General features: G+C 37.2%; 1 protein-coding gene across 3 annotated transcripts in view; it reads left to right on the top strand.

Annotated features, from left to right (window-relative positions):
* DCLK1 (doublecortin like kinase 1) overlaps nucleotides 1-13,467 on the top strand; it is a 405,519-nt gene that overhangs the window by 290,821 nt on the left and 101,231 nt on the right. For all 3 annotated transcript variants that reach the window (XM_072611906.1, XM_072611909.1, XM_072611908.1), the window contains exon 5: nucleotides 3,549-3,665. In XM_072611906.1, coding sequence (XP_072468007.1) covers nucleotides 3,549-3,665 — 117 coding nt within the window. The remainder of the gene's footprint in view (nucleotides 1-3,548; nucleotides 3,666-13,467) is intronic.

Genomic DNA, 13,467 nt, shown 5'->3' with positions numbered 1-13,467 from the left:
TCAAGATCTATAGCCACAGTAAAAAAACAAACAAAAAACAAAAAAAAACCAAAAAAACCCCACATCGTCAGAGGCTTACCTAGTGTTCTTTACCATCATCATTCTTATGGTTCATCTCTTATCATAGTCCCCGCAAAAATTGCCCTTCTAGAGTAAGGGCTCTTTACCTGGAATCCAGGAACCCCCATAAAAAAGTATCAGGGAGTCTGAACTTGAATGGTGAAAAAAGTCACATCTTTATTTTCGCCAACCTCTAAAAAAACTTAATACCTCCTTCAATGACTTAAAGACAATATTTTGAGGTGGAGTTCAGGGGTTTCACTTTTGGGTTGCCAAAAGGAGCCCATGATCTCTGTATAGACAGAGGCCAATGGCAAAATGGAGGAGAGGTCAGAAATGCTGGACTATATCAGCACAACTAAGTGTATCCCCTAAGAAGCAAATTCCACAAGCAGGCAGGGATTTCAGGGTTTCTTCCTTGTCAGAATCTTCAGCAAAGTCCTTTGTGTCAGCAAATAAGCTTGTGTACTTTCTTGGTCATTGAGATTGCGTTATTCACAATGTTTCCAGCATTTGGTTTCAAACCAGCTGAGTTTTGGCTTTCTCCCTAAGCTAATTAAGCATTTGCTCTTCTTCACTGCATTTTTACAATTATAAAATATAATGCTCATCTAAATTAATTAAAACATTTAAAATCTAAAATTTAATGGGGAAGAGGTTGCTTTGCCTTAGGGCTTGGCTCTGAGTTGGTCCTAAACTGAATTTGCTCTTTGATCTAAGAAAAAAACAGTGACGATAAATTTTTTGTCATTGTTGTTCTTTGTTGTTCGACCTCATCTTTTTTAGTACCAATATAGTCACCAGTGTAAGACTCTTGATGCTTTATCCTTATTCTGAAGGCACGTAGTAGGAATTATTTCCAGTCCTTGCAATTCTTAGTCATTATTGTTTAGTTCTCATGTGCCCCTAAGATAATGCACCTTTTCAAGTCTGTAACATAGGCACTGAAGGTATGAGTTTAGCAATTTTTAAAAAACATACGTGTATTTATGGAAATGGCAGCATTAGTGTCATTTAGTTTATCTGACATATTTCACTCATCAAAACAAGGAATTATTGTCACTGTGAGAAGAAGATAACTTTCTATTGGCTGTTACTGTATGCATCATTCAGACTACTTCTGTGTTCCCAAAAACATTGCCCCTAACTCCTTTAGTGACCCTGATAGGCTATTTTCCAAAGTTTCTTACTCAAGATTTTTCTTCTCAGCCAGATTACTGTGTCCTTACCTTTCCTCCTATGTAGATCCCACATCTTACATCTTTTAAAAGTCAGAAGACAGGGAGAAATAACTTTTTATTGGAAATCGATATTTCCCATGTTTCTGATTTTTTCCATTGCAATCTTATGGGAGTTTCTGTAAGGCCATGTTAAAATGATATCATTCCTGTAGGTTATAGTCCGATCTTTTCTGCCATTTATCTCTTTAGTTGACTAAATTGGCCATGTGTGGTCAGATTGGGTCTTTATATTAGCCAATATCATTATCATCATGGTGCAACATTGCAGTCAGCTGTGTGGGAGAAAGCCTCAGATTAGCAGGTGCGTATAGAGATAACAAAAATTTTGTCATTGAAATTAAAACATGTACACACACATGTACAATGCACATGTGTATGCACACACACACACTCCAAGGTAAATCACGCACAATGTGGTTTGACCTAGTGCTTTGAAATCTTTGAAATTTCTTTTGACCAGACCTCCTGATGTTAGGAATTTGCTTTTTCCTTTCTTGACTATTTCATTGTTTTTTGGATGACATTTCCATAGATGACCCTCTTCTAAAAAACAAAAAACTCTGCTAGATAAATTTCTTCTGGAGAACTTGAAAACCTGGGTCATTCCTTAAGGACAAACATCTTAAGTGAAACTGTTTGGGGTGGGGAGAGGCCTTGGGCAGACTTGGGAAGCCAGTAGTAAATTTTATCTCCTTTTGGCACTAAAAAAATGGAGAAGGAACTAATCATAATTTGAGATAGAATTTCCTCCTCCATTATGGTTTGCCTCTCAACAATCCACGGCCTTCCAACTCAAACACTCATCAGAAGAGATAGTCTTCTACTTTATTCCATCCCTGGTCTTTCTACCATCAGCCCAGCATATGCCTATAGTTCTGGGTTTTTTCAACATTCCAAACTATGGTGCAGGTTTTTATTGACAGAACAAATAAAAAAAGATGTATATATGGAGACATTTTAGGTAGAGGAAAAAAGAAACCAGTTTGGAATGTTAGGAATAAGATGCAAGATGGCAAGAAAGAGAGACTGTCTTTGATGTCCATGTCAGGCACTGGAATCATATCTGGAATTTTCAGCTTGTCTGAAATTAGAGTTTAAAGGTATCAAGTGCAGAAATGCAGATTTGCAAAATGTAACTTGCATAATGTTAATAGTTGGCCAACACACACAAAAATGATTACTTGCTGTTTAAAATGCTTAAAGTTGAATTTGGTAAGCTTGAAAACAAAGGATTGAAATTCTGATGAACATCAAATTGTTTTTCATCCCCAGGCCAGAAACCATTTTTACAGGCATAATATGAGTGTGCCTACAAAGTTGTGTGGGTGTATGCCAGTTCTAACCCGAAAATCTCTCTGTGTCAGTGTAGGAAGGCAATATTGTCTCTCCATTGATTTTACTGTTGTCTCTTGTGAGCAAATGGTATTATTTCCATCAAACTGAGACGAACTGCGTGTTACTGGTTGGGTTATTGTTCACCAGAGGATTATCCAGAAACAACAGACTTGTTTCACTTTATTCAGGCCTGTCATAATTGACAGAAACTTGTGTCACCTCAGAAGTAGTGCTTATGTTTTGATTTATGAGGCTTGCTTTTCGTCTGTCATTTTTCTTAGAAGAAGTAAGAATTTAGATGGAAAACACATACACACAGAGAAATGAGCACTATACTTTTGTTCTACAGTAATAATTCTTCATCTTTTGTGAGTCATGGATCCCTTTGGCAGTCTGATGAGGCCTATGGACCCCTTCTCAGAAGTATGATTTTAAATAATTGAGGGAAATGCTAAATTTCAGTTAGACATTAATGGAAATTGAAGTGTCATTTTTCCCTCACATCTAAATTCATAGATCCCCTGAAATTTACGCGCAGACCTCTGGAGCCTATGTTAAGAACCCCTGCCTTACGGGATAAAGAAAACAAGAGAACAGCTATAGTAACTCTTGTTTAGGAATCTTTATTATTTTTGCATGAAGTTGCTATTCTACTTAACAGTTTCCCAAAATGAAAGTAATTTGATGCTTATGGTAAAGCTTAGTTTGTTATCAGGAAGGACTATGTCCTTTCCCAACATGTCCCCTGACACCATTGTCAGAGACAAAATCCCCAGCTAGATGGATCATAGGTCTGACTCAGTGCCTGTTTTTAAGTTTAAATTTACATCTCTTTCCTGGTAATGCTCTTTTAATCCTGTATCATCACTGACAATCTTCAATGATAACCTGTTTTTGTCTTCCATTCCTTAGAATGTCGAGTGGTAAAATCCACTTCCTACACCAAAATAGCTTCAACATCCCGCAGGAGCACCACTAAGAGTCCTGGTCCATCGAGACGCAGCAAATCCCCAGCTTCAACCAGCTCAGGTAAAGCAATGAAGAAAATTATTGTGAACTGTCCTTGTTACTTTAATTTTTTGAATCCCAGTGAACAATGGGTGTGTGAAGTTTTTGTGTGATGCTGATAAAATGGTGTAAACTTCCAGTTTACAATTTTAGAACGTGATAGTTTATTTCACAGAGCTGTTGCAGGATAGCACGTTAGTTATGGAAATTGGCAACATTATCTACTGGAAGATCTTTCCTTCTGATTGTCTGGTCTCCCAAAATATTTGAGGGACCATATAAGGCCACCCATACATCACTGTCCCACCAACTCACTGGGATTCCAGAAATTTTCACCACTAGATTTATTTCTTGGGGTTAAGATGGTGTCTTGAAGAACGACTGGTAAAGAGTACATGTTCTACTTAGATGAGGCCCCATAATTGTAGGTCCTTAGTCATCAAAGGTAGCCTGAATGGGGTGGGGGGAATCTTTAGAGGTAGTCTCCCATAAGCAGGTGGAAAGAGAAAAGAGAGTCAAGACAAACAGCCTGTTAAAAAATGGTACCCATCTTGAACCAGGCCCAGTCCCATCATGCCTTTTTCTCACCACCACCATGTCTGTAGATAATATTTTACTTTTCACCTGAATAATGCATAGGTTGTTATGATGATGAGTGAAATAATTTGGAATACTGATAGCACCTCTAAAGAAACAGTCGTAATGGATTGGTAATAATACAGAAGGACCATAACATTAGATGACTTTAGAGCCAGAACACTCCAGTACCTCCTGCTTGTGGGACCTTAAGCAGGTCATTTAATCTCTGTGTCAGATCTAGGCAACTAAGACTACAGATTGCCAAAAATCAAGAACTCTCCATACCAGTGACGTTACAGACTTTATACCTAATACCTACTATTATCGTTATTATAATTCATTAGCAACATAATAATTTATATGAATATTATATACATATAATATATCAATAATAGTTTATCCAGCAAATTTAAGATGATTTCATATGGAATGATTGGGAAAAAAACCAGTTCCCAATCAATTTATATAAAAGCAAGTCTGATGTCTTTCACTTTGTGTATGTTTACTGTGAAACATATAGTTTGTATTTGTTAATAATATCCTAACTAGAAGCTTTCAAAGAGCTGTATTCATGTATCCACTCAACAAAAATGTATGAAGCACTCCTCTTGTGCCGAGCACCATGCTGTTAATGTTTCCCGATTCCTTATTTGTATTCTTTCTTTTGGCTCCATGCTTCCTCATCATACTTATTGGTAATCAGTTATGAATCTCAGGCAAACAATGGTGAGAATAATTTAGCCTCCTCAAAGCTGCTGGCTGACTGATTCTGAACCTGCCCCCTGTCAAACAGAAGCATGGAACTCTTAGATGGAGGGAGAAACCACTTCTTTGCAAGGTTCCCATCATTCCTCCCTTTGACAACCTTCTTGGTCAGATTCAGATCCAAGACAGCAGTTGCAATCATCACCACCTTTACGATTTGAAGACCTTTTGTCATTAAGATGAATCAAAAATTTCTTAGCTGCTTTACTTTTAGGAGAAAAAAGACTATCCACAGATTTAGTTCACCCTATGTGCCTATTATCTATAAGTCCCTCAACTAAATGCTGGGAACAGAAAGGCGAGAATGAAATCACTCCTGTATTTGTCCATATTTATGAAGTATACATTCTACAGGAGAGATGTAGCATACAACATGGCTATAGATAATATTAAAATGGTGTCATTTGAGGAAGGAGTGGGGGGGATTGTGGGAGGGTTCCCATAGGAGATGCAGCCTGAACTGAAACTTGCATATAAATGAGTATCCTGAGAGGCAAAGGATGGTGAGAAGGGTATGCAGTTAAATATAAGCAATACTTACTGACCAAAAATACTTTCTGGGTGGAATGGTGAGAAGTTCTAGAATTGGAATCAGAAGAAACCTGGCTTCCAATATACTTTCTGATGCTGACCACCTGGAAAGCAATTTACTTGGTACTTACTATACCCTCTGCTGCTTTACAATATATGCTACTGTATACTATACTGTAACAGACGCCAAATATACAAAAATAAAAACGAAACCTCCCTGACCTCAAAGAGCTTACATGTTCTCAGAGGAGACAATACATACATAAATAAGGATATAGAAACCAAAGTCAAGGTGAAATTGCATGGAAATACTTGCAGTTTCCTGATCCTCAGTTTCCTCCATAAAGTAAAGGCAATAATAATGCCTGCAGCGTGTCCTTGACAGATTTGTGGCAAGGATCCAGTGTAAAGTATTTGGCAAACTTCCAAATGCTACAAAAATAGAAATTGTTATTAATAATCTTATAGAGAAGTTGAGAAAGATTTTATCTCTTTTTCAAGTATAACCTTAACTTTCTCTTCTATTTGGGATGATATAATATAGGGAAGAGACTGGGGGTCTTTATTTCTATCCCCTCAGCTCAGCCATTAATTAGCTACATGAATTTGTGCATGTCACTTATAAACTACCCTGGGCTTTGGTTTCTTCCAACTGCAGAATAAGAGGATAGGACTCAGTGATTCCTGGGGAAGGGTCCTTCTCTGTCTAGAAATTCTAACTTTCTACATTGCCCTACAAGGGAACATCTGCCTCCCTGTGTCTTTCTTTCCTAGCTAATAGCTAGCATTTAAATAGCACTTTGAAGTTTGCAAAGCACTTTACATGTGTTACCTCATTTGTTCTGTGCCACAACCCTGTGAGGTAGGAGTTATTATTATTCCCACTTTATAGATGAGGAAACTGAGGCTGAAAGAGGTTAAGGGACTTGTCCAGGTCACACAGTGTCTGAGGCAGGATTTGACCTCCAGTCTTCCTGTCTCCAAGTCCGACACTCTATCTGTGGCACCAGATAGCTGCCGCATTCAGTCAGCATTTATCAAGCGGCCACTTTGTGCCAAGCTCTGTTGTCCTGTCTCCACACTATCTTGTCCTTCTCTGAGATGTGCTATGCTGAGATATGTAAAGCTCTATAGTTTTCAGTGCATTTACATACATTATTTGCACATACACTATATTTTTTCAAAAATTTATTCTATATATGTCAAAATATCCAGTTTCAGAATCTGAACTCTTAGAGAGCCAGGATTGTTTCTTTTCTCTTTGTATCCCCAGTACTTAGCACATTGCTTGGCACGTTGTAGGTGAATGGACTGATGTGTCATCCTATTACGTTGCATTTGGCTCATAGATGGAGGCCTATAGAATCTCTTTCTCCTCTCCCAGTCACAACAGAAGTTTTCCTTTCATTTTTTTCTCTGAAAGACATTTAACAAATACCGTCTCTTTTTTCCACAGTGGCCTTTCATTTACCATTTAAGAATATTTGTTAGAGTTAGAATTTTTTAAAAATCCAACTTTAATTCCAAATCAGAAAAAAAAAATGAGTTTATAAAACTGAACTAACAGAACCAGTAAAATGAATTAGATATTAACTCATTCATCACAAGGACTCAAGCTTATCAAAGTATAGAATGTCCAGTTGCCATCTTAGACTAAATATGTCCAAAACAGGACTCGTTATCTTGTCTCCTAAATACTACCCCCCCCCCTTCCTTGTTGTAGAAAGCAGAACCATCCTCCTACTCTCTCCCACTCACAACCTAGGAGTTATCCTTAACACCTCACTGTCTCTCACCAGCGCCCATTTAATCTGTTATCAAGGCCTGCAAGTTTCACCTCTGTAACATCTCTCATATATGCTCCCTTCTCTTCTCTGACATTGCCACTCCTAGTATAGATCTTCATGTCTCCAGCAGCCAGTCTGATTTGGATAAATCCTTGAAAGTTGCCTGAGGCACAATGACTTGCCCAGGGTCAAACAACTTGTAAGTGTCAGATAGGAGATTTGAGCCCAGATCATACTGTGCCAAGAAGCTCCTTATCTAATAATAACATTTCATATCTTTAAAATATTCTGTGATATAAAATTTATTCTAAGCCTCTTTCCTAGTAGGGATTGTAGGATGAAGAATGGAAAGAGACTTTTGGCAATGAAGTTCTGATGCTTATGGGATTATATATTCATTTGGTGATGTAAAAAATGGATGGATGACAAATATATGAAACAACTAAAATTTATATTTTAATATTCATGACTCCATGACCCATATTCATTTATAAGAGATTAGCTTATCCCATTACATTATTTTATACATGAAAATACTGAGGCCAAGAGAAACAAAAGGATTTGTCTAAGGTCACACAGGAAGTAAGTGGCAGAATGAAGAGATGAACCCAAATCCTGCAACTCCAAATCCAGTGCTCCTCCCATTGCGCTTTCTTCTTATGAGTTAGGATTAGTAAGGTTCTATTGCTTTCTGCATTAGCTCAGGGTTCTCCAGGGAATAGACTGTCTGAATTACAAATTATCCAAGAACTATACCCTACCACAGTGACCCGCAATCAGTTCAGCTAAGAAGAAACCAAGCTGCTATTACCCAGCATCCTCTCAACTGGGGAATCCTATATCTAGGTCAATAGACTCAAGGTTCCTGGGTAACCAGGAACCTTCTTGCTAGAAGTAAGTCTGTTGTCCCCTAGGGGACTCACTACCTCACCAGCTGAGGGAAGGGGATCATTTCTACTTTTATGGATAGCTCATGGAGTCACTGATTTCTTTTACTACCCAGGCTACTAAAGGAAAATATCTACCCTTGGGTAGCCAAGGTTTTGGGGTGCTTTTTTTCAGTTAATGAACTATGATCAGAAATCCATATGTGAGCTTCTGCGACCACATGAATTTTTACAGATGACAGAAAAACAAACAGCTTTCTGGCTGTTCAGAAATACAGGTTTTCAGCTGTTCAAAACTAATTTAGTCAAAAAAGTACACAGTTTATAGACGTGGTGCTAGTTATAAACACTTAGTGTTTACCAAGCAGTGTACTAAGTAGTGGGGATACAAAGGAAAAAAATAAACATTTCATCTTTACCCCCAAGGAGCATCCATTCCGATGGGGGATGACAGTGTAAGTATAAATAGGCGTAAAAGATGCTTAAAGAGGAGACAAAAATAACTTAGAGGTGAAGGCGCCAGCAGTTACAGTAGAACGGTTTGACTAGGTATTGAAGGAAGCCAGCCAGGTCCATATTTATCATGACTGTTAAAGCTAATTACATTTGTGTTTGTCATCTTTGTTCTTGAAGAAAACCAGTAACTTCAGGAGAAAGATATCTTAATTTGCAAGTGAGGCAAAGCTATGCAAAATCATCAACCTTACAATTCTACTTGTGAGGAGGTAAAGATACCCAAACTTGACTAGTGCTTTGACAGCAAATATAACTCACTACTAATATTTTTGAGCCTAATAATGCTTTTGACCCTGATAATAAAAAAATACCAATTTAAAAGAATCTCAATGTCCCATTTCTTTTAGATTGTATTAAAATTTCAGTAAACCTTTATAAACTTTGGTTTACAAAAATTTTTTTATTGGAATATCATCTCAAAATATCACAGCATCATTGTGAGAATGGGGTGGATCAGTTTGAAGGGCCATTGCTGAAGTAAAAGCGCTAGATATCCTGCATTATTTTTATGTCTAGTGTCATCCACAAGAAACTCATAGATCAACATTTCACTTGACTTACATTTTTACTATTCTACCTTTCTCTCTCTTTCCTTTAGTACTGTTAGCAAGTCCTAAAATGGCCAAAATGAAAGGAAGGCAGGAAAAGGTAGAGAAGGCAGAGATCTGAATAACCGACTACTGGAGTCTTGGTGATCCATCTAAAGGGACTTATGATGCTATTTTATAGATATTAAAAGAAGGAATAGAATGGACCTATTATGATATGTGAATGAGGATTAATTAACATGTAGGTGTTTGTGGGACATGGTTATTTCATACAGAAAATGTAGTGCATATAGGATTGTAGCCTAACTAAAAGTTTATCGAGACAGGAAAGAAGAAAGGTACATCTAAAAATTTATAGTTCTTCCAAAAATAAGACTGAAGTATGCACTAATGAGACTTTAATGAGAGCTCCTTTCTCTGGATGACTTTTTTTTCCTTTTTCTTTTTTTTCCCTTTCTCAATAGTCAAAGATGAGAAAAATATGTTTATCTCTTTTGTGTTTTCATTCCTGGACCCTTTTGTCATTTAGACAGAAGATTCTTCCTGTGTTGATTATGTATAGGGGAAAGTCTTATATATTCTCCTGGTTCTCCAAGATAATAACAGAATTACAATGTATTTTCATTCACACTTGGATAATTAGTCAACTTTGTTCATTCAACTTTTTGCAGTTGTGGAAATTGTCAATTGTAATTGATTAATAATGCATTTAAGCCTCTTTTCAAGGTACTTTAATATAAAATTTATCAAAGTGTAAATCATAGCGCTGTGACTGCCCTGATAGAAGTTAATGTCCCAAAGAAGGTACATCATTGGGGATACGTGTAGAGTAAAAACAGCAGAGCAGGCAATAAAGCTTGTGTGCTAAATTTATTTTAAAAGTTAATTTGGAATGTTAAATGTTGGGGTTTTGTTTTGGAAAGCTATTTTGCTTCAAAAGAAAAATTGGAAATAAGCTCTGTACCTTCCTCCAACATCCTACTTCAGATATTTAATTAGCTGTGTGATCTATAAAATTCATGTAACTTCTCTGCGTGTTGGATTCTTCCTATATAAAATATAAAGGGGTTGGACTACATGGATTTAAAGACCCTTTCCAAGTCTAAAACTAGGATCCTCTGTCCTACTTTCTATGGTACTGCTGAATTATTGTCTCCCTTGAAAGATACCATTCCCTCCTATTGTTTTTCCCCACTCTTATCTAACATTGATGAATGAATAGGTTTGATTAAGCTTGAGTGTTTAGGAAGGTCAGGAAGGGAGAGATTTTAAGAATTCTGATTGACTTATTTAACCTGTATGTTCTCTACCCCATTCGTGCTCACTAGGGTGGTGCCATGACTGATTTTCCTACTTATTTTGTGCAGTCCCTCAGGGAAAAAAGCAGAGAAAAAAGAAAAGAAAAGTGTCACCATAAAATAATGTGACTGATCTTTTTAACCAGTACACTAAAACTTATACATCCCGGTTAACATCAGTAACCTTATCTAAAGCAGAGGGCACTGGGAAGTTATATACCTATTTCAACAATGCAGCTTTTGGGATTTTCTTACAATTAATTATCTTCAGAATTAATACTACATCCTTTCACATGCTGCCAGTGGTGACAAATGTTTATCCCTTGGGGGTGAAGTTAATGTTTGGACATAGCCAAAAGTCATTTGGAGCCAAGCTTGGTCATCAAGTTGCATTAATATTGTTTTTGACGGAGAACAAAGTGTGACTCATAAGAAGCCTGATTTTGTTATTTGGCTCATAAATTAGCTCTGAATATGTAAGAGAAGTTCCAAAAAGGTTTTAAGCTCTACTGGAATATATGTCTAGCCTCCAAAAAGGATGACTTTGGAGGACAGCCCTTATTTTGGATCTGTGAGTCCTCATACATTTGTTTTTAGTCTCCATGCTTTGTGACTATACCTTACATGCTGTGAAGTCAGGGTCAGATGGTCAGAAATGAGGACGCAAGCACAGTCAGATTGGTTATGTGTGCTGTTTAGAGTATGGTATAGGAAGCCAAACAAGCAATTGAATATTAATAAGATATTACTACATTTACATAGATGATGAGCTTATTATATAGTAAAAGGAACCCTGGACCATGAGTCAGCAGACCTTACTAGGTTCAAATCATGCTCTCCCTCTCACCTGAACTTTGAGCAAGCCATTTTTTGTGAGCTTCAGTTTCTTCATCTGTGAAATAGGGATAATGATATTCATGGTAACTATGTCATTAACCTGTTGTGAGAATCAGATGAGGTATTGGAGGTCTTCGAGAACAAGTTAGATGGCCACTTGTCAGGTATGTTAGGAGGGGAATTTCTTTTTGAAATAGGTAACCACTGAGATTCCTGCCAACTCTAAAATCCTTTGACCTCTGTGACTTTTAAGTGCTAGATAAATATCAGCTGATATTATTTTACCACTTTAGAGTTTATACAATGACCTCTTATCCCTTTTCAGACTTGATTCTTTCAACCCTGTGAGATAGATTGTCCCAAAAGTCTTAATGCAACTGTAAGCTTTACAAAGGTTTGTAGGAAGGAAAGCTCCTTTGTAAGGAAGGAAAACTTCATAGAGCCTGCAACTGCACTCAGACTTTTGGGACTTTTTGGATGGGAGGGTTATTATTATCCCTATTTCATAAAGAATGGCATGAAAAATGAATTGGGGCAGAGGGAAGGAAATGAGCCTGGAGACAAGAAGAGCATTCAGAAAGCTGTGAAAATAGTTTTTCTAGAAAATATAGGTTCTTAACTAGGGGTATTAGAATCAGAGACATGAGTAGCAGCAGAATTTTGTGGATACAACACTGAACTTGGAGCAGAAGGACAAGATCAAGTTCAAAACCCATGTTGGGCATTTGTGTGACACAGGGTAACTCTGTGCCTCAATTTCCTCATATTTCAAATCAACAATTGAATTGGGTGGTCTCTAAGATCCTTTGTGGCTCTGATTCTGTGATCCTTATCCTGTGATGTTATGACGTGTGAAAGGAGAGTCAACAGACGCTTGACTGGATATGAGGGAAAAGGAAGAGTAAAGAAATTATCTCAAATGTATGAGGATGGTAATGCGTGTAGACAAGCTGGGGAGAGGGACCGGTTTGTGAGAGTAAGTTTGTGGGGCTTCATTTTGGATGTCAGTGAAACATCCATGTGGAAATATCTCATAGGAAGTCAGATATTCAAGACCATAATGCTGGGAAAACGTTGTGGGTGGAAATAGGAAATTGGAAGTCACTGACATAGAGGTAAGTGTTTATTGAAACCCCAACAATTGCATGAGCTTATCAAGAGAAAGTATGAAGAGAAAGAAGGAAGTTGGATCAAGAACAGAACCTTCAGGTATATCCCTGTTTAAAGGAGAGAGAGTAGCTAGCAAAACAGGAGAGAGGTCAGAAAGCTAGGAGAGCACAGGAAGGCTGTGTGACTCATTATGGAAGGAAAGAGGATCAAGAAGGATTAAGTGATTCACAGAGTTAAATACAACTATGAGGTAATGGAAGATGAGGACAGAAAGGGGTAGGGACCCTGAGTAGAACCATCTCATTGGTCCATCCTGAATGATGAGAAGAGAGGTTCTGATTCTTCTTGGACATAAATTTAATAACAAAAACCTACAGAGTGCTTGTCTCTTTTATCAAATGTCACGGGAATACATTTTTTTAGTTTACTTAATAATTATCTATGTATCTTTACTATCATTGGCCACATCTTTGTTGTGGCAGTGTGGATAGAATGTTAGGCCTGAAGTAAGGAACACCTGAGTTCAAATGTGTCCTTGGGTACTTACTAGCTGTGTAACCCTGGGCACGTCACAACTTCCATTTGCCTCAATTTCCTCATCTATAAAAAGGAGATGATAATAGTACTGACATCCCTGGATTGTTGCAAGAATAAAATTAAATATTTGTAAAGCACATTTCCTGGCATATAGTGGATGCTTTATAAATGTTAACTATTATTATTATATTAAATAAGGAAGGACCTAGATAGAGTGTGTACAGTGCTTAGAATAAATAGTAATGCGTGAAAACTGACCTTTAATAAAAGTGGATGATAATACAGTGAGGGGAGAGGGAGAAACATATCATGAAAAATAAGATTGTGATTATTTGTTTATATATATATACACATATGTAAGCGTATGTATACACACATGTATGTATATTTACACAGAGACAGATAGATCAGTGCTTATATGTCAAGCA

Source organism: Notamacropus eugenii, chromosome 5 (assembly GCF_028372415.1).
Source record: "Notamacropus eugenii isolate mMacEug1 chromosome 5, mMacEug1.pri_v2, whole genome shotgun sequence".
NCBI classification, from domain to species: domain Eukaryota; kingdom Metazoa; phylum Chordata; class Mammalia; order Diprotodontia; family Macropodidae; genus Notamacropus; species Notamacropus eugenii.
The sequence above is the reverse complement of the archived record's forward strand: the minus strand, read 5'-3'. Positions and strand labels throughout refer to the sequence as shown.